We start from the raw sequence: 21,688 nt of genomic DNA, 5'->3' as shown, positions 1-21,688 counted from the left end.
GCCCTGTTCCTTCCGCTGGCACCAATGATGGGGCCCTGTTCCTTCCGCTGGCACCAATGATGGGGCCCTGTTCCTTCCGCTGGCACCAATGATGGGGCCCTTTTCCTTCCGCTGGCACCAATGATGGGGCCCTTTTCCTTCCGCTGGCACCAATGATGGGGCCCTTTTCCTTCCGCTGGCACCAATGATGGGGCCCTTTTCCTTCCGCTGGCACCAATGATGGGGCCCTTTTCCTTCCGCTGGCACCAATGATGGGGCGCTTTTCCATCCGCTGGCACCAATGATGGGGCGCTTTTCCATCCGCTGGCACCAATGATGGGGCGCTTTTCCTTCCGCTGGCCCCAATGATGGGGCCCTTTTCCTTCTGCTGGCACCAATCATGGGGCGTTTTTCCTTCCGCTGGCACCAATCATGGGGCGCTTTTCCTTCCATTGACACCAGTGACTGGGCACTATTTCTCTCATTGACACCAGTGATGGCGCAGTATTCCTCCCCTTAAAGGATTACTAAAACCACAACAGTAAAATCAGTCTGTATATGCAGTAAAGCATGCTTGTTATAATCACTGTGGTACTTAAGGAATTAATCTTCTGCATTGTGTAAAAAGGCTGTTTGATCCTGTCTTCTCTGATCCTCCCCTTCTTCCATTGCCCCCCCCCCCCCTTGTCTCTATCTCCTGATAAGACATCTTGTGTGGAGACACTATGCACTTGCTCAGTTTGGTGTGTATTGCTAGAAAGGGTTTCTCTTGTTGTTTTTTTTTTCTTGGGAGAGTGCATGTGATCAGCACAGGGCCAATCACCACTGTCCAGACAGAGGGTCAGGGGTCCTGCTTCTCCGGGGAGAGCGGAGATGGCTAATGCGGGGTCCGGGGAGAGCGGATATAGTGAATGCGGGGTCCGGGGAGAGCGGATATAGTGACCTTACATTGGGGGTCAGTGGGAAGAATGTCCCTTACATTGGGGGTCAGTGGGAAGAATGTCCCTTACATTGGGGGTCAGTGGAAAGAATGTCCCTTACATTGGGGGTCAGTGGGAAGAATGTCCCTTACATTGGGGGTCAGTGGGAAGAATGCTCCTTGCATTGGTGGTCAGTGGGAAGAATGTCCCTTACATTGGTGGTCAGTGGGAAGAATGTCCCTTACATTGGGGGTCAGTGGGAAGAATGTCCCTTACATTGGGGGTCAGTGGGAAGAATGCTCCTTACATTGGAGGTCAGTGGGAAGAATGTCCCTTACATTGGGGGTCAGTGGGAAGAATGTCCCTTACATTGGTGGTCAGTGGGAAGAATGTCCCTTACATTGGTGGTCAGTGGGAAGAATGTCCCTTACATTGGGGGTCAGTGGGAAGAATGTCCCTTACATTGGGGGTCAGTGGGAAGAATGTCCCTTACATTGGGGGTCAGTGGGAAGAATGTCCCTTACATTGGTGGTCAGTGGGAAGAATGTCCCTTACATTGGAGGTCAGTGGGAAGAATGTCCCTTACATTGGGGGTCAGTGGGAAGAATGTCCCTTACATTGGGGGTCAGTGGGAAGAATGTCCCTTACATTGGAGGTCAGTGGGAAGAATGTCCCTTACATTGGGGGTCAGTGGGAAGAATGTCCCTTACATTGGGGGTCAGTGGGAAGAATGTCCCTTACATTGGGGGTCAGTGGGAAGAATGTCCCTTACATTGGGGGTCAGTGGGAAGAATGTCCCTTACATTGGGGGTCAGTGGGAAGAATGTCCCTTACATTGGGGGTCAGTGGGAAGAATGTCCCTTACATTGGGGGTCAGTGGGAGGCACGTCCCTTACATTGGGGGTCAGTGGGAGGCACGCCCCTTACATTGGGGGTCAGTGGGAGGCACGCCCCTTACATTGGGGGTCAGTGGGAGGCACGCCCCTTACATTGGGGGTCAGTGGGAGGCACGCCCCTTACATTGGGGGTCAGTGGGAGGCACGCCCCTTACATTGCGGCTCAGTGGAATTAATTAACCCCTTACAGATAGATAAGACCAATGGTGTCAGTGTGAACTTATCTGAGAGGCAGAAATTGCTCATGGAACCCGGTCTGGGAAATCCTGTTCTAGAGGGATCCCACAGGTTTGGTATATACATAGTTGGCCTAAGCTGAAACAATGTAACATGTAAAAATATCCATATTTTGTAATTCTTCTTTAATTTCGGATTGGCTCCGTCATTCGGTGTAGAAGTCCTTTAATCATTATGCCATACAATGCCACCAGTGAACTTTCCAGCAAGGAACTTGTCCTCCGTCTCCCTCCCAGGCTGATCACATGTACCTTTTCATGTCTATGGAGCCAACGTTACCAATTTCGATTACCTTTATTGTTACCCCACATTGTAATGGGGTAAGGGGGGGAGGGGAATTGGCAAGCGGGGTCGTTCTTGTTTGTATAAGTTGTCTGAAGAGAAACGTTGTAAAAAATCTCTGACTTGATACAAAAGGACTTTCATTCCCCTTTAAAATGTTTATAGCGCGACTGCATTGATGAATATTTTACAACTACAACAGCTGAGGACGGGATCTGCTGAAAGGGCTTAGAGGCCGGGGCGCCGCGGGCTCAGATATCACCACAAGACCTGCGTCACCGGCATCGCACCCTCCTCAATGACAACAGCGCCCTCTGCAGACACCACTACGCCAGGACATAGGGGCAGGGTACCAACCCAAACCTTTCACCTGTAGGTTGCCATTGTCTGAGTTTGATGCATGCGTTTATACAGGGAATGTTTTTAAGGGATTTGATTTCATTTTTGCCTTCACTTTAATGAACAGTCTGAAAAATATACGAATGGTAGGCCATGCTGCATGAAAGGCATACTCCATGTTCTACGTATACAAGAAAACAACGGGACTTAGGGCCGATTTACACCAGCAGGTAGCATTATGCCCAGTGTGCTTCATGAGGTGTGATGCTACTTTTTGTTTGTTTTTGTTTTTTTAACTTTATTGATATTTATTCAACTCCACATAACACAAACTCCAACAATGGGGCACTATTCCTCCCACTGACCCCAATGATGGGGCACTATTCCTCCCACTGACACCAAGGATGGGGCACTATTGCTCCCACTGACACCAGTGATGGGGCGCTATTCCTCCCACTGACACCAATGGTGGGGCACTATTCCTCCCACTGACACCAATGGTGGGGCACTATTCCTCCCACTGACACCAATGGTGGGGCACTATTCCCCCCACTGACACCAATGGTGGGGCACTATTCCCCCCACTGACACCAATGGTGGGGCACTATTCCCCCCACTGACACCAATGGTGGGGCACTATTCCCCCCACTGACACCAATGGTGGGGCACTATTCCCCCCACTGACACCAATGGTGGGGCACTATTCCCCCCACTGACACCAATGGTGGGGCACTATTCCCCCCACTGACACCAATGGTGGGGCACTGTTCCCCCCACTGACACCAATGGTGGGGCACTGTTCCCCCCACTGACGCCAATGGTGGGGCACTGTTCCTCCCACCGACGCCAATGCTGGGGCACTGTTGCTCCCACCGACGCCAATGACGGGGCACTGTTGCTCCCCCCGACGCCAAGGGCGGGGCACTGTTGCTCCCCCCGACGCCAAGGGCGGGGCACTATTCCTACCCCCACTGGCCACAATCCGGCCCCCCAAAAATTGTACTTTCAATATTTGGTGAGTGAACGAGTTAACTAAAGTAATATTTTGCCATAGCCTGTCCCATAGCACAAAGGAGTGCGAAAGGGTAGGCACCAGTATGGAAGGGCGTCTCTTAGGAGTGCACCATAGCAAAATAGTCCAGGGTATAGCCTGGGACAGCTTGCCTCTCCATCTGGACCCTAACCAGCCTAGCAAAGCGGGAGTGAACTACAGAAATCTGTGTCCGCTGTGTGGCCTGATAACACAGGGACAGATTGGGTAGCCCCAACCTCCCCTCTAGTTTTCGGTTGAAACAAAATCTGCTTAGAAAATCGGTGTTCCTTCCAACCTCACACATACCTAATAATAACTTTAGATCGGAATTTATACAAAATTGAGCAAGGAACTGGAATCGGGAGGGAGCAAAAAAAAAATGAGGCTGGGTGGCCCCCTAAAAGTTTGAAGGACATTAAACTGGCCCTTTGCCAAGTTTGGAGATCCCCTGCTCTAAATGCTTCTCTTAACCACTTCCTGACCATGCTATAGCCAAAAGACAGCTACAGTGCGGTCGATTGGTTCTGGGAGGGCATCCATGGACGTCCTTCCAGAACCGCGCCTCCTTGGGCTCCCAGCTGTTCAGCCAATCACTGCTGATCACGCTCTCTTCCCGCTGACCGCACGAGAGGAGAGCCGATGAGCAGCATTGCTCAAGGGGACGTCTACATTGATCATCAGGGCACTGATGAGCACTATTGGCTGCACTGATGGGGCTACACTGGTCATCAGTGCCCAACTGTGCTGGTCATCAGTGCCCAACTGTGCTGGTCATCAGTGACACCTGTCGGTGCCCATAAGTGCTGCCTCATCAGTGCTGCCCATCAGTGACACCTGTCGGTGCCCATCAGTACAGCTTATCAGTGCTGTTTCTTCAGCACACATCCGTGAAGGAGAAAAATAACCTCTTTACAAAACTTTTTAACAGAAACTAAGAAAATATATATATTTTTTTTTTTTTCAAAATGTTTTGGTCTTTCTTTTGTTTAGCTAAAAATTACCCCCCCCCCCCCCCCCAGTGGTGATTACATACCCCCAAAAGAAACCTCTATTTTGTCTTTAAAAAAAAAAAATTGTTTGGGTACAGTGTTGCATGACCGCTCAATTGTCATTCAAAGTGCAATAGCGCTGAAAACTGAACTGGGTGGGAAGGGGGTAAAAGTACCCGGCAGGCAAGTGGGTAAAACACTGGTGTGTAGACCTGATGTGCATAGGCCACAAAGAACTGTGTTTTTAAAGGTATTAAAAAAATGTACATCTGTAAAAACGTCATTTTGTTGCCTGTGTGCATGAGGCCTAAGACTTGCCATTGACATCTGAAACGTTAAAAAATAAATTGTGGATTAATATCGCTGTAAAATGAAGAGTCTAGTGACAGGGCCACTTTGACTGGTCCTAGAGTTTTTTTTGGTGCTGCTGCTACATGAGATTTGATGAGAAGACGAAACCATCAGAGAATCCAGTAAGTGCCCAGCCAGACGGACATGTTCGGGTTGCAGTGTCTTTCAGATGGAATTACACTGTCAGAGGATGGAAACGATTGGCCTTAATCTGCCTAGAAGATAGAGAAATCAATAGAGAGTCTGTTTTTCTCCTAATAGGATCTCAATGTCTGTCTGGCACCAGAAAGAAATTCTTAAAAAGGGGCTTCCAAGTACGGTGGATTAATGCCGAGATTACGGCCGGATAATTTGATTTACAAATGGTTGAAGAGACGCTCACCTGCGGCTCGGCATATCATTGTCCAATTGTAATGACGTTAATGAAATTTAGCTTCTGCTGGAAGAAAGGCTCTCTCTCCGGTAGAGCAGACGGTTCCTCTTTATTCTGGAGGAAACATTGGCTGTATTGTATTCTTGTCACAAGGACATTTTTCCTTCTGTATTAAATGGCAGACCATCGATGGTTGGCCTTCTCGTGACTGAAGATGATGGGCCCGCCCATAGTCTTAATGCTCGATGTGTTTTGTTCAATATAGAATGATGAGTTCTGTATGTTGTGGGGTCAGGATGCCCAACTGGAAACCATGTGGCTGACCATCGATGGTTGGCCTTCTCTTGACTGAAGATAACAGGCCCACCCGTAGTCTCCATGCTCATTGTGTTTTGTTCAATATAGAATGATGAGTTCTGTACGTTGTGGGGTCAGGATGCCCAACTGGAAACCATGTGGCTGACCATCGATGGTTGGCCTTCTCGTGACTGAAGATGACAGGCCCGCCCATAGTCTTAATGCTCGTTGTGTTTTGTTCAATATAGAATGATGAGTTCTGTACGTTGTGGGGACAGGATGCCTAACTGGAAACCATCTGGCTGACCATCGATGATTGGCCTTCTCGTGACTGAAGCTGATGGGCCCGCCCGTATTCTCCATTCTCATTGTGTTTTGTTCATTATTGGATGATGAGTTCTGTACATTGTGGGGTCAGAATGCCTGAATGGAAATGAGAGGCAACTCTGGAAGTTAAATTGTATCTCCTTAGCTGATTCCTTAAACCCTACCTTTTTGTTTTCTCCTGATCTGCTGTCACAACATACATTGCATGCTATGTGGCTTCTTTGGTCCCTCTCTTAATCACTGCCCCCACCTCCCTGTTTATAGGTGGCTCCTTTGCCTTGCAGTGTCCTATGGGGGTGCTCAGGCATGATGATGACCTGTACAAGCCGCTGGAGCTGTCTGGATAGGCTGCACATGTGCGGTACACTTGGCATCTTAGGACACTGCTATTGCAGGGGGTCTTGGCTCAAGTGTAGAGTCCATGACAACCAGGTATGATGTTTCAGGGCTTGATGGCCCACTTTTATTTATCATGTAATTAAAAGTACCAAGGTTGCCCTTGCAGGGGTTTCCACCATCACTTCACATACGAATGAAATTGACAGCCTCCCAGCTCGCTCTTGCAGCACTACTGCTTAGGTCTCAAGTTCAAACATTTTGGCTGTTCCCTCAGAGTGGTTCACAGTACCTACTGTGTTCACATCCCTGCACCTCTCTCACGCTTCCTCTGATTATCACTTGCAACTCCCTACTGCAAGGTGTCCACTTCTTAACCTAAGCAGGGATCATCCTGTCTCCTAGATGGAGCCCTGAACTATAGCTAGGTCCTTCACTATGAAGGCTGTGTACACCTGTGCACACACCCTGCTGGTCTCCAGGAAGACCTAGACACAGGTTTAGAGGTGTTGTCCCTCCTAAGGATTTTTTGAAGCCTCTGAACTCCAGAACCCAATCCAGTAAGACCTGGACCCAAGTTCAGAGGCTTCGTCCCTCCCAAAGCTCTTTCAAGTCTCCAAACTCCAGAACCCAATCTGGTAATACCCAGATACAGGATCCAAAGCTTTGTCCCTCCCAAGGCTCTTTGAAGCTTTTGATCTCCAGAACTCAATCTGGTAAGACTTTCACACCGGATCAGAGGCTTTGTCCCTCCCAAGGCTGTCTGGGTTCTGGGGTTTAGAGGCTTCAATCTGGTAAAACCTGGACACAGAATTAAAGGCCTTGTCCCTCCCAAGGCTCTTTGACGCCTCCAAACTCCAGAACCCTATTTGGTAAGACCTGGACACAAGTTCAGAGGATTTGTACCTCCTAAGGCTCTTTTGAAGCCTCCAAACTCCAGAGCCCAATCTGGTAATACCCAGATTCAGGATCATAAACTTTGTCCCTCCCAAGGTGGCTTTGATGCATCCAAACTCCACAACTCAATCCGGTAAGACCTGGACACAGAATCAGTGGCCTTGTCCCCCCAAGGCTGTTTGAAGCATCCAAACCCAAGAACCCAATCTGGTAAGACCTGGACAGGATCAGAAGCTTCATCCCTCCCAAGACTCTGAATCCTCTGGACCTAATCTGGGAATTACAAAAGTCAAAAACAGCTGTGGATCCAACTTTCCCTGCTCAGCACAGACCCTCTGGAGGCCCTCACTTTGCACTGCTGAGAACCCTCTGTTCTTTTTACCTATATTTACACACAGGGAGGGCCTGTCCTTTTAAGAATCCCTTTAAAATAATTCCCAAACAATTGGTGTGGATGATTCCACAGATTGTGCAGGTCCGACGTGACAATAGGTCCATTGGATGGACTCTTCATTAATCTAGGACACTGTATGAAGAAGTCTGATAATATCCAGTTATTGATGGAAGCACGTCTGTCCAGGTGTGGAACGATGTTTCCCAACCAGGTTGCTCTGACACCCTGGGGTGCCTTCTGGGCTCCTCAGGGGTGCTGCACCCCATGATTCTCTACAGTGTTTCCATAGTGAAGACCCTAATGTGGAAGCTGGGGGCATGAGGACCCTGACGTGGAAGCTGGGGGCATGAGGGCCCTGACGTGGAAGCTGGGGGCATGAGGGCCCTGACGTGGAAGCTGGGGGCATGAGGGCCCTGACGTGGAAGCTGGGGGCATGAGGGCCCTGACGTGGAAGCTGGGGGCATGAGGGCCCTGACGTGGAAGCTGGGGGCATGAGGGCCCTGACGTGGAAGCTGGGGGCATGAGGGCCCTGACGTGGAAGCTGGCGGCATGAGGGCCCTGACGTGGAAGCTGGCGGTATGTAGTGAGGGGGGGGGGGCATGAGGGCCCTGATGTGGAAGTGGGAATTGGGGCTCCTTTGTGAAAGGGGTAGGACTGAGGACTCTGTTCTGATTTAAAAGGGAGGGGGAATTTAGAATCTATGAAAGTGGAAGGAAGGAGGACTGATGCAACTGGGAAGGGGAAGACCTAGGACTCTGACGTGAATGGAGGACTCTGATGTGAAAGGGGGGCTTCTTATGTTATGGAGGGGCCCCGTTTTAGATTGGGTTGCCTCAATTGTGAGTTCTGTCATTAGGTGGAAAAACTAAACTTTGGTGTGGAAAGATGCAGTACGTTGTGTTTGGACTCCCAATAACCTAGTCCTGGACATTTTTGACATTTAGTCCACCATACGAAATCTTCATTTTAATTTTGTTTTTATTTCAAGATGTTCCTTCCCATCACTTTTGATTGATTCCCCCCCCCCCCACCGGAGTCAGTTACTGCGCCCATTGCCAAGTTGGCATTGATACGCACAGACTGGATGTTTAAGGCGTCGGGCTATTTTTATATACTTCGCCATTAATTTTTATTACCTGAAGAGATCCCGGCGCCGCAGGTCTTGTTTACTTTAGGCTGGCGATTCCCTGGCATTCGTGTATAACCCGAGTATATACAACCTCAACGGCGGGGTGGAATTGGGACAAGAGGACCCCCCGAGCATTTCTTCAGGAGGCTGGCAAGGGGGCGCGTGTTCTAGAGCACCAAAGGTGACCGAGGGGATGGGGACTGCATAATGGGATAAACGGAAATGTGAAATTGAGGAAACCGGTAGTCCATGACTAACGCAGTACATTAGCCTGGTGGTCAGTGGGAAGAATGTCCCTTACATTGGGGGTCAGTGGGAAGAATGTCCCTTACATTGGTGGTCAGTGGGAAGAATGTCCCTTACATTGGGGGTCAGTGGGACGAATGTCCCTTACATTGGGGGTCAGTGGGACGAATGTCCCTTACATTGGGGGTCAGTGGGACGAATGTCCCTTACATTGGGGGTCAGTGGGACGAATGTCCCTTACATTGGGGGTCAGTGGAACGAATGTCCCTTACATTGGGGGTCAGTGGGAAGAATGCCCCTTACATTGGGGGTCAGTGGGAAGAATGCCCCTTACATTGGGGGTCAGTGGGAAGAATGCCCCTTACATTGGGGGGTCAGTGGGAAGAATGTCCCTTACATTGGTGGTCAGTGGGAAGAATGTCCCTTACATTGGTGGTCAGTGGGAAGAATGCCCCTTACATTGGGGGGTCAGTGGGAAGAATGTCCCTTACATTGGGGGGTCAGTGGGAAGAATGTCCCTTACATTGGGGGTCAGTGGGAAGAATGTCCCTTACATTGGAGGTCAGTGGGAAGAATGTCCCTTACATTGGGGGTCAGTGGGAAGAATGCTCCTTTACATTGGGGGGTCAGTGGGAAGAATGCTCCTTTACATTGGGGGGTCAGTGGGAAGAATGTCCCTTACATTGGGGGGTCAGTGGGAAGAATGTCCTTACATTGGGGGTCAGTGGGAAGAATGCCCCTTACATTGGGGGTCAGTGGGAAGAATGCCCCTTACATTGGGGGGTCAGTGGGAAGAATGTCCCTTACATTGGTGGTCAGTGGGAAGAATGCCCCTTACATTGGTGGTCAGTGGGAAGAATGTCCCTTACATTGGGGGTCAGTGGGAAGAATGCTCCTTTACATTGGGGGGTCAGTGGGAAGAATGCTCCTTTACATTGGGGGGTCAGTGGGAAGAATGCTCCTTTACATTGGGGGGTCAGTGGGAAGAATGTCCCTTACATTGGGGGGTCAGTGGGAAGAATGTCCCTTACATTGGGGTCAGTGGGAAGAATTTCCCTTACATTGGGGGTCAGTGGGAAGAATGTCCCTTACATTGAGGGTCAGTGGGAAGAATGTCCCTTACATTGGTGATCAGTGGGAAGAATGTCCCTTACATTGGGGGTCAGTGGGAAGAATGTCCCTTACATTGGGGATCAGTGGGAAGAATGCCCCTTACATTGGGGATCAGTGGGAAGAATGCCCCTTACATTGGGGATCAGTGGGAAGAATGTCCCTTACATTGGGGGTCAGTGGGAAGAATGTCCCTTACATTGGAGGTCAGTGGGAAGAATGTCCCTTACATTGGTGATCAGTGGGAAGAATGTCCCTTACATTGGTGGTCAGTGGGAAGAATGTCCCTTACATTGGTGATCAGTGGGAAGAATGTCCCTTACATTGGGGGTCAGTGGGAAGAATGTCCCTTACATTGGTGGTCAGTGGGAAGAATGTCCCTTACATTGGTGGTCAGTGGGAAGAATGTCCCTTACATTGGTGGTCAGTGGGAAGAATGTCCCTTACATTGGGGATCGGTGGGAAGAATGTCCCTTACATTGGGGGTCAGTGGGAAGAATGTCCCTTACATTGGTGGTCGGTGGGAAGAATGTCCCTTACATTGGTGGTCGGGCACTATCTGACTTGCAGCTTCTAATGCACATTGTGAAAAGCTCCCAGTGTGCAGTAAAATCAGAGTAAGCAATCTCAGTCCAGGAGAGGAGCTGGGACCTCTATGCAAGACTGAAGGGGAGGTCGGAGGTCAGATTTAAAGCCCAGTATATGAAAGGACAGCAGCAAAGCAGAAGTCCAATGCAGTCCATAGTGGAGTTTCAGTAAATAGAGGAAAAGCCGCTGTATTGGCTGAAACCGTTTCCTTTTATTATGTAGAATTCTCCGTGTTCTGCGTTGAGTCTATTTTAATACTGTGCGTATGACCGGCACCCCCCCCCCCCCATGGGGGTCTCGTATATGCTGAGTTGCAGAGTATCTTGCCCCAGGTAAGGAATGCCTGTGTAATTGTACGACCTTGCAAGGCGTCAGATTTTCCTGAATCAGCATTAATTTCACGCTGTGCGCAGCTTGGAAGAAAAACGCCATTTTCCATCGTTTTTCCGCAGAGTAACACCCCCCTCCAAAAATGCATAAAAAGCTAATTTCTGTTCTAGAAGATCATTTGGCACTCAGTGTTGATGTGTGAAGAATCTGGCGACACGTTTGCTGAAAAAGAGATTTCCGGCGTTCTGTTGTCCGTGTCAACATCTCTGTTTTATAAATGTCCAAAAAATACTTATAGACCTCAAAAAAAAGGATCGTTTTCAGATTTAAAAGGTGGGGGTTGGTATAATACATGAATTTTCTGTGCAATATACTATAATGCAGTAAGGCTGCTGATACAGTAAAAGCATGCCATCGTGTTGTGTTTTTTTTTTTTTTTTTGCTTGCTAAATGCTGCTAGAGTTCAAACCCCCTGTGCTGGCAGCACGTTGGAGAGTCAGACCGCGGCTCTCCCACCCAACGCCGAAGTGTGACGCTATAGTGAACCAATATGTCCCCCCACACACCGCCCTAGTCAGCAGCTCTGATTCTATATTGCTGTGTGTGGTTGGAGGAGTTAAAGCCCCTGTGCTGGCAGCATTTTAGAGAGTCGGACCGCGGCTCTCCCAGCCAACGTGAAGCGTGACGCTATAGTGAACCAATATGTCCCCCCACACACCGCCCTAGTCAGCAGCTCTGATTCTATATTGCTGTGTGTGGTTGGAGGAGTTAAAGCCCCTGTGCTGGCAGCATTTTAGAGAGTCGGACCGCGGCTCTCCCAGCCAACGTGAAGCGTGACGCTATAGTGAACCAATATGTTCCCCCCCCCCCCCCCCGCACACCGCCCTAGTCAGCAGCTCTGATTCTGTATTGCTGTGTGCTGTTGGAGGAGTTAAACCCCCTGTGCTGGCAGCACGTTGGAGAGTCGGACTGCTGCTCTCCCACCCAACGCCGAAGCATGACGCTATAGTGAACCAATATCAAACCCCCCCCCCCCCCCAACACCGCCCTAGTCAGCAGCTCTGATGCTATATTGCTGTGTACGGTTGGAGGAGTCAAACCCCCTGTGTTGGCAGCACGTTGGAGAGTCGGACCGCTGCTCTCCCACCCAACGCCGAAGCGTGACGCTATAGTGAACCAATATCCCCCCCCCAAACACTTCTAGTCAGCAGCTCTGATGCTATATTGCTGTGTACGGTTGGAGGAGTTAAACCCCCTGTGTTGGCAGCACGTTGGAGAGTCAGACCGCCGCTCTCCCAGCCAACGCCGAAGCGTGACGCTATAGTGCTTAAATTCAACCAACCGAGCCTTCAATTTCTCCTCTCGTTGCTACAGAAAATAATTTTCGTGGCCAAGAATTTTATTTTCTTTCCAGGTCGCAGCTCACTTTTTTTTTTTGTTTTGTATTTCTCGCACGATTCTCCCATCATTGATTCAAAATTCATTTGTTTTGCAAATATGCCCAATCACTTAAATTCGAAGGTCGCTCGAAAATTGGCCGTTTCTGTGACCCACTAATGGTGTGAAATTCGAGCAAAAATTATTTTGCCATTCGACCCGTGTGTGGCCGGCTTTAGGCACAGAAATACGCCCGCGGTTTACATTGTATGCTGCAAAGCGCCCGCGTGTATGAACCATATTGGCAGGCAGTTTGGGGCTCACATTCTCCACCAGTCCCTTCACTCCAAATCCGGCACCGCCCAATCCTGTGAACTCTTCGCTCCACTTCTTCTGGCTCACAGCGGCCACATACATGGTATCTGTTCCACCACAAGGCCCCGGCCGCTCCCATTGGGTACACGTTACCGGAGCCCCGGCCGCTCCCATTGGGTACACGTTACCGGAGCTAACAATTAGACGTAATTGGTCTATTAGTGACTTTGCCGGGCTTGTGTGGGCGGGGCTGATATCTCGGCCATAAATCCGCCATTGTACTCAGATGAATGCAGCGCTGTATTCGCCGATACGACGTTTAAATGTATATATTAAATCCCAGCGGGGTACGTACCTGAATGTGACCTCGTATTACACCTGTACAGCAGGACTGGGGTGTGAGACGAAGAAACCAATCCGTTCATGTACTGACAAGAAACATGCTGATAGGAGGAGAGAACAGAGTTGGAGAGCTGTGCTGCTTCTCCTTTCACTGTTCAATCACAAGTTGGGGGCTGGTCCGGGATGAGGGTGGCTCAGAGGAAGTGAGTAATGCCCGCCATCAGACTGAGGACATCTAGTTTAAGGGGAAATCTCTGGACTGTGTGTGGGGGGGGGGGGAGAATCTCTGGACTGAGGGGGGGGGGATCTCTGGACTGCAGGGGAATATTGCAGCAAAAGCTGGTCTTATTTGATCATTCAAGTTCTTTTCACAGGGTCATCCCAGGACAGGGGCAGGGTCATCCAGTGCCCAGTGCAAGGATGCCAAACTACCCCCCCCCCCTTAAAGGATCCTATGCCCAGCAGTCACTCCCTCAATCACTTTCTCAGCTAAGCATACCCTCCTGCCTGCATGCCAGAGCTAAGGGCAGAAGGATTTCAGGAAGTAAATGCTACATGACTCATTTGCCCTTATTCAAGATGGCCGCAAGGTAGAAATGCTAGGGGGTGTTTTTAAGAGCAATTTCTCAGCAAAATAAAGCATGGAGACATGGATGGATGGGGGAGTTTGCTCTGAAGATTGATAATAAATTGGTGTTTTTGGTTTGTGGTGCTCACATGCCGTGTAGTTCCACTTTAAAATGTTGTAGTATAGATGTAGTAGCAGTGTAGTATAGATGTAGTAGCAGTGTAGTATAGATGTAGAGGTGTGGTATAGATGTAGAGCTGTAGTATAGATGTAGAGCTGTAGTATAGATGTAGAGGTGTAGTATAGATGTAGTGGTGTAGTATAGATGTAGTGGTGTAGTAGTAGAGGTGTAGTAGTGGCGTGGTATAATAGTAGTGGTGTAGTATAGGTGTAGTATAGATGTCGTAGTGGTGTAGTATAGATGTAAAAGCGGTGTAGTCGTAGTGGTGTAGTAGTAGTGGCGTAGTATAGATGTAGAGGTGTAGTAGTAGTGGCGTAGTATAGATGTAGTGGCGTAGTATAGATGTAGAGGTGTAGTATAGATGTAGAGGTGTAGTAGTAGTGGCGTAGTATAGATGTAGAGGTGTAGTAGTGGCGTAGTATAGATGTAGTAGCGGTGTAGTCGTAGTGGTGTAGTATAGATGTAGAGGTGTAGTAGTGGTATAATAGTAGTGGTGTAGTATAGATGTAGAGGTGTAGTAGTAGTGGCGTAGTATAGATGTAGGGGTATAGTAGTGGTGTAGTATAGATGTAGTAGCGGTGTAGTAGAGGTGTAGTCATAGTGGTGTAGTATAGATGTAGTAGTGGTATAATAGTAGTGGTGTAGTATAGATGTAGAGGTGTAGTAGCGGTGTAGTCGTAGTGGTGTAGTATAGATGTAGTAGTGGTGTAGTCGTAGTGGTGTAGTATAGATGTAGTAGTGGTGTAGTAGAGGCGTAGTATAGATGTAGTAGAGGCGTAGTATAGATGTAGTAGAGGCGTAGTATAGATGTAGTAGAGGCGTAGTAGTAGAGGCGTAGTAGAGGTGTAGTAGTAGAGGTGTAGTAGTAGAGGCGTAGTATAGATGTAGTAGTGGTGTAGTAGCAGTGTCTCCTTCTAGGAGGATCCCCCCAGTAAGACCCATGCATACTTGCCTACAATGTAGCTATGTATAAAATATCTTTGCCTGAAGTTCTGCTGTAAGAAGAGTAACTAAGTATTTTCTGTACTACTTCACCAGGACGCAACGAACCATTAAAGAAAGAGCGGCCAAGATGGAAGAGCGACTACCCCATGACGGATGGCCAGCTCCGCAGCAAAAGGGACGAGTTCTGGGACACTGCGCCAGCATTCGAGGGGCGCAAAGAGATCTGGGACGCACTGAAAGCGGCAGCCTACGCCGTGGAGGCCAATGACCACGAGCTGGCTCAGGCCATTGTGGATGGGGCCAGTATTACGTTACCTCATGGTAGGTGCAAGGAAGAAATTATCTCAAATTGTTTGAAAATATCCCAGATATAGCTCCTCCTCCTTTAACAACTCTTCAACATAATATTTGTGTAGGAACGCATTGGGCAATAGTCCTTCACTGGAAAACCAATCGAGTTCCCTTTCCTCAAGTTGTGGCCGGGATAGAGGAAATTATGATTGTGGAAAAAAATCTTTCATAAGCTCCATAATGCCAAATAATTATTTGACATAAAATGGGACCTTGGTTTATAGATTGCCAAATGATAACCAAGTCTCATTTTCTAGATGCTGAAATATTACATTGTACTCCTTTTTATATCTCATATGGATCTGCCTTTATTTTGTACCCAGTGCTACACCTTTGTACAGGGGGGAAAATAATTGTTTAACCCCCCTGCAGATTTTGTATGTTTGCCCACTTAGAAAGACATGATATAATTTCTGTCATCGGTGTATTTTAAATTATAAAGACAGAATATCAACCAAAAATCCAGAAAAACCACACGATACAAATGTTATAAATGGAGTAAAATAAGTATTTGATCCCCAAGCAAAACAGGACTTAGTACTTGGTGGAGGAACCTTTTGTTGGCGAGCACAGAGGTGAGACGTTCCTTGTAGTTGGCGGAGGAACCCTTGTTGGCGAGCACAGAGGTGAGACGTTCCTTGTAGTTGGTGGAGGAACCCTTCTTGGCGAGCACAGAGGTGAGACGTTCCTTGTAGTTGGTGGAGGAACCCTTGTTGGTGAGCCCAGAGGTGAGATGTTCCTTGTTATTGGTGGAGGAACCCTTGTTGGTGAGCCCAGAGGTGAGACGTTCCTTGTAGTTGGTGGAGGAACCCTTGTTGGTGAGCACAGAGGTGAGACGTTCCTTGTAGTTGGTGGAGGAACCCTTGTTGGTGAGCACAGAGGTGAGACGTTCCTTGTAGTTGGTGGAGGAACCCTTGTTGGCGAGCCCAGAGGTGAGAGACGTTCCTTGTAGTTGGTGGAGGAACCATTCTTGGTGAGACGTTCCTTGTAGTTGGTGGAGGAACCCTTGTTGGCGAGCCCAGAGGCGAGACGTTTCCTGTAGTTGGTGGAGGAACCTTTGTTGGCAAGCACAGAGGTGAGACGTTCCTTGTAGTTGGTGGAGGAACCCTTGTTGGCGAGCCCAGAGGTGAGACGTTCCTTGTTGTTGGTGGAGGAACCCTTGTTGGCGAGCCCAGAGGTGAGACATTCCTTGAAGTTGGTGGAGGAACCCTTGTTGGCAAGCCCAGAGGTGAGACGTTCCTTGTAGTTGGTGGAGGAACCCTTGTTGGCGAGCCCAGAGGTGAGACATTCCTTGTAGTTGGTTCTCAGGTTGGCACACATCTCAGGAGGGATTTTGGTCCTCTCTTCTTTACAGAACTTCTCTAAATCCTTAAGGTTTCTTGGCTGTCGCTTGGCAACTCGAAGTTTCAGCTCCCTCCATATATTTTCTATAGGATTAAGGTCTGGAGACTCGCTAGGCCACTCCATGACCTTCATGTGCTTCTTCTTGAGTCTCTCTTTGGTTGCCTTGGTGGTATGTTTTGGGTCATTGTCATGCTGGAAGACCTATCCACGGCCCATCTTCAGTGTTCTGGTTGAGGGAAGAAGGTTCTCATTCAAGATTTTACAATACATTGCCCCCGTCCATTGGCCCCGCAATGCGGCAAAGTCGGCCTGTATCTTTTAGTAGAGAAACAGCCCCAAAGCATGATGTTTCCATCTCCGTGCTTGACTGTAGGGATGGTGTTCTTTGGCATTAACTCGACTCCCTGTGTTTGGAGGAAGAAAAATGCTGACTATGACCCGAAGAGCTCAATTTTGGTCTCAACTGACCACAGCACTTTCTCCCAATCTTTCTCTGAATCCATTAGAGGTTCATTGGCAAACTTCAGACAGGCCTGGACATGTACCTTTTTGAGGTGGGGGGCCTTGTGGGTACTGCAGGATTTCAGTACATGGCGGTGTAGTGTGTTACCAATGGTTTCTTTGGTGACTGTGGTCCCAGCTGCCTGGAGATCATTCACAAGCTCCTCACATGTTGTTCTGGGCTGATCCCTTACTTTTCTCATGATCCTCCTTACCCCATGAGGCAAAATCGTGCATGGGGCTCCAGACCAACGCTTGATGGTTATTTTGTATTTCTTCCATGTGTGCAGAATCGCTCCAACAGTTGTCGTCTGCTTCTCACCAAGCTTCTTGCAGATGGTCTTGTAACCCAGTCCAGCCATGTGTAGGTCTACAATCTTGTCCCTGACATCCTTGGACAGCTCTTTGGTCTTGCCCATGGTGGTGGTGAGGTTTGAATGGAAGAAAGAGATTCTGTGGACAGGTGTCTTTTATACACATAACGAGTTGTCGTAAGGAGCATCTTCTTACATTGCCAGGACTGATCTGTGTACCACATGAGCACATAGCCAGCCTGTGGGAGCCAGAATCATTGTCGGTTGGTGGGGGATCAAATACTTATTTTACCGACTGAGCTGCAACTCCATTTATAACATTTGTATCGTGTTTTTTCTGGATTTTTGGTTGCTATTCTGTCTCTGTCATTTAAAATGCACCTACGATAATTACACTGTTCAACAAATTTTTATTTTTTGCCAGTTTTGGAAACAAAAGGATCCATTTCTTAATGAATTTCACATTCTGAGTTCAAATATAACAATGAAATTTGTCAATTGGCTCTAGTTTTTCTGTAAACGGAAAGTTTTCTACTATAGGCGTAATGACTACATAATGCACAATAATTCTATAGATAGATGTCTTTCCACAAATATAAAGCAAGTGATATGACTACATAACAGCCTAAATGGCATAATATATTGCATAGGATTACCAAGAAAAATGATAGCCATAAGCTAAGTTGAATCATTTTAATACTTAGGATTCTCACTAGTTTTGTCTTCAGTTTGTGTCGGTTTTGCTTCTCTTGGCTTTTCTCTTGTATTCGAGGAAAGGGCTATCTCTTACAACTGCACGTGACTACACGCTTCAGGTTCTTCCTCACTTGACTCAACCACGAAGGATTCTGGTGCTTTAGGAATTGGTAGCCCCTCTCCATGAGGAACTGGACGTATTGCCGATGGAATATTTGGATAGTGCACAGATAACTTTTTCTTCTTATTTAGCCCTTTTACAATTGGAGGCACCATACAAAAGTAACAATTACTAACATGATCTGTTGGCTCTCTCCAAATCATTGGCACAGCGAAAGGCATAGATGCCTTTTTTCCATTCAACCATTGCTCCAGTGCCGTCCCACAAGAATTGCAGCATATATGTGGTGCCCAGCTCTTGTCCTGGTCTCCTATCTTGCAGCCAAAATACAAGTTGTAGGCTTTCCTAATCATTCCTGTTATCCTCCTTTTTTGTGAGATAAAAGTTATTTCACCGCAGATATAGCAGAAATTATCTGCTTTATTCACACAAGTTCGAGGCATTACTGAGTAGCCTATATAATTAGAGATGAGCGAATCGAAGTAGGCGAAGTGGAATTCGTTTCGAATATTAGGAAAAATTCGATTCGCGCCGAATCCGAAAATTAGCAGACTTCGGATGCGCGAATCGAAATTTTTCCTAAAATGGCGGCGACATGTGTGGCGACGGAGCGGGGATCTCTGGGAAGGCGTGCAGACAAGGCGCGCTGACCCATAATGCATTCATTCATGACATGTGATCGCATTAGCCAATCAGCAGCCAGGGACACAGAACTGTTACTCAGGGACAGACACAGAACTGTTACTGAGGGACAGACACAGAACTGTTACTGAGGGACAGACACAGAACTGTTACTGAGGGACAGACACAGAACTGTTACTGTCATGAATGAATGCATTATGGGTCAGCGCGCCTTGTCTGCACGCCTTCCCAGAGATCCCCGCTCCGTCGCCACACATGTCGCCGCCATTTTAGGAAAAATTCGCGCATCCGAAGTCTGCTAATTTTCGGATTCGGCGCGAATCTAAATTTTTCCTAAAATGGCGGCGACATGTGTGGCGACGGAGCGGGGATCTCTGGGAAGGCGTGCAGACAAGGCGCGCTGACCCATAATGCATTCATTCATGACATGTGATCGCATTAGCCAATCAGCAGCCAGCCAGCCAGCCAGCACTGTGCAATGGTGGAGCTATAAATTGCGGCCATCTTACAGTTCTCCATTTGCCTCCGGTCATTCAAGAGAGACAGACCTCTCTGTATTAGGGACAGAGTTAGGGCCACAGATACTTTAGGGACACAGAACTGTTACTCAGGGACACAGAACTGTTACTCAGGGACACAGAACTGTTACTCAGGGACACAGAACTGTTACTCAGGGACACAGAACTGTTACTCAGGGACACAGAACTGTTACTCAGGGACACAGAACTGTTACTGAGGGGCAGACACAGAATTGTTACTGAGGGGCAGACACAGAATTGTTACTCAGGGACAGACACAGAATTGTTACTGAGGGACAGACACAGAATTGTTACTGAGGGACAGACACAGAATTGTTACTGAGGGACAGACACAGAATTGTTACTGAGGGACAGACACAGAATTGTTACTGAGGGACAGACACAGAATTGTTACTGAGGGACAGACACAGAATTGTTACTGAGGGACAGACACAGAATTGTTACTGAGGGACAGACACAGAATTGTTACTGAGGGACAGACACAGAATTGTTACTGAGGGACACAGAACTGTTACTCAGTTCTGTGTCATGGGCCCCTGTACCGCCTCCTCATGCTGCTGCCCGGTCCAGAGTGTGTCATGGGTCCCTGTACGGCCTCCCATTGCTGCTGCCAGGAGGCAGCAGGGTCGCAGCAGTGTCAGTGGAGGCAAACGGCCACGGAGTAGAGCACCAGCTCCACTGCAGCCTACCACCACGGCCAGTAGTGGTGCCGGTGTGCACGGAGGAAGTAGCAGTCAGCCAGTGAGGAGTAGCGGGGGCAAAGTTTCCTACTCGGCGGTGTGGCAATTTTTCGTCAAGCTGCCCGAGGAAGTAAACGTAGCCGTATGTCGACTATGTGGCCAGAAAGTCAAGCGTGGCCAGGGGGCCCATGTTGGGACTACAGCGTTGCGTCAGCATATGCAGCGTCGCCATTCGGTGGCCTGGGAAAACCGTGATAAAGATACGGCGGTTCTGCCTGCCCCAGCCCAGGGTTCCATTTTGTCATAGGGTGCTGGCAGATTATGGGCCTCCCATTGCTGCTGCCAGGCCCATAATCTGCCATGGGCCCCCGTACCGCCTCCTCATGCTGCTGCCGGGCCCGTAATCTGTCATGGGCCCCTGTACCGCCTCCTCATGCTGCTGCCAGGTCCAGAGTGTGTCATGGGTCCCTGTACGGCCTCCCATTGCTGCTGTCTCCATCGCCACACTCTGCCATGTGCCACTTTCAGGTCTCCTCACACTGCTGCTGGGTTCCATTTTGTCATAGGGTGCTGGCAGATTACGGGCCTCACATTGCTGCTGCCAGGCCCCTAATCTGCCATGGGCCCCTGTACCACCTCCTCATGCTGCTGCCAGGTCCACAGTGTGTCATGGGTCCCTGTACGGCCTCCCATTGCTGCTGTCTCCATCGCCACACTCTGCCATGTGCCACTTTCAGGTCTCCTCACACTGCTGCTGGGTTCCATTTTGTCATAGGTTGCTGTATGGCCTCCCATTGCTGCTGCCTCCACCGCCACACTGTGGCTCCACACTCTGGTTTTGGCCCCGTGACTGGCCAAATGAGTGAAGTGTGCGGTGATTCTAAGATCGACGGCACTCATCTGCATGTCATACTGACTGACAGTATTATTTCTCTTCCCCAGCAGACTCCAAGGGCATTTAAATTAAAGGTACAGTGTTCTGCACTAATATAAAGGCTCTCTGAAGCCTAGAAACACCCTTTTATAAGTTAAATTCGCAGCGAATATATTCGACTCGAATCAAATTTTTTCCACGAATTCGCCGAATCAGTCGAATCGAATTTTTGAATAATTCGCTCATCTCTATATATAAGCATAAAACGAAATGTAAAGACGCTGTCGAACTCCAATCAGCTACAGATACTGCAGCTTTTATGCAGTGAAGTGATGCAATTAAAGGGTAATATTGCATCATCTCAGTATACATGACATTTTCTATTGGTCACCAGTATCAATTGCGCAATATGCAGCTGAAGTTGCATCATCATTTTGAATGGCTTACGTCATTAGATGGGTGAATATATCATGGAAACTAGAGCCAATCAACATTTTTTAGGGTCATTTTCGTTTTCAGCACCCCAAAATTATGTAAGATTAGCTAATTTTATGCCCAAAACTTTTTACCTGTTGAACAGTGTTATTATAGACCCTTCATTTCTGTGTAAGTGGGCAAACCCACAAAATCTGCAGGGGCTCAAATCATTATTTTCAGCACTGTGTTTTGTACTGAGAAGTAGCATAAACACATACCGGTGTACCTGGGTTTACTAACGCCGCGGTTAAAGTAATTTTCGGTTTACGAATGAAAATCCATTGAAAATAATGCCTCGGTTTCCAAATTGTTTTCACAATACGAACAGATTAATTGGTTTTCAACACATTTACACATTATTATTTTTT

The 21,688-nt window shown here is 48.3% G+C and overlaps 1 protein-coding gene across 2 annotated transcripts in view; it reads left to right on the top strand.

Moving 5' to 3' along the window:
• Positions 1-21,688, top strand: part of UBTD1 (ubiquitin domain containing 1) — an 85,474-nt gene that overhangs the window by 51,495 nt on the left and 12,291 nt on the right. The window contains exons 1-2 of one of the 2 annotated variants that reach the window (XM_089664198.1): positions 8,800-8,960; positions 14,875-15,102. In XM_089664198.1, the coding sequence (XP_089520324.1) occupies positions 14,928-15,102 (175 nt within the window). In that variant the 5' untranslated portion in view covers positions 8,800-8,960; positions 14,875-14,927. Of the gene's footprint in view, positions 1-8,799; positions 8,961-14,874; positions 15,103-21,688 lie in introns of those variants that run through there. The other variant, XM_089664197.1, reaches the window with a different exon arrangement.

Source organism: Staurois parvus, unplaced genomic scaffold, assembly GCF_062004578.1.
Source record: "Staurois parvus isolate SC_StPar_1 unplaced genomic scaffold, SC_StPar_1.0 ptg001853l, whole genome shotgun sequence".
Taxonomy (NCBI): Eukaryota; Metazoa; Chordata; class Amphibia; order Anura; family Ranidae; genus Staurois; species Staurois parvus.
The sequence above is the reverse complement of the archived record's forward strand: the minus strand, read 5'-3'. Positions and strand labels throughout refer to the sequence as shown.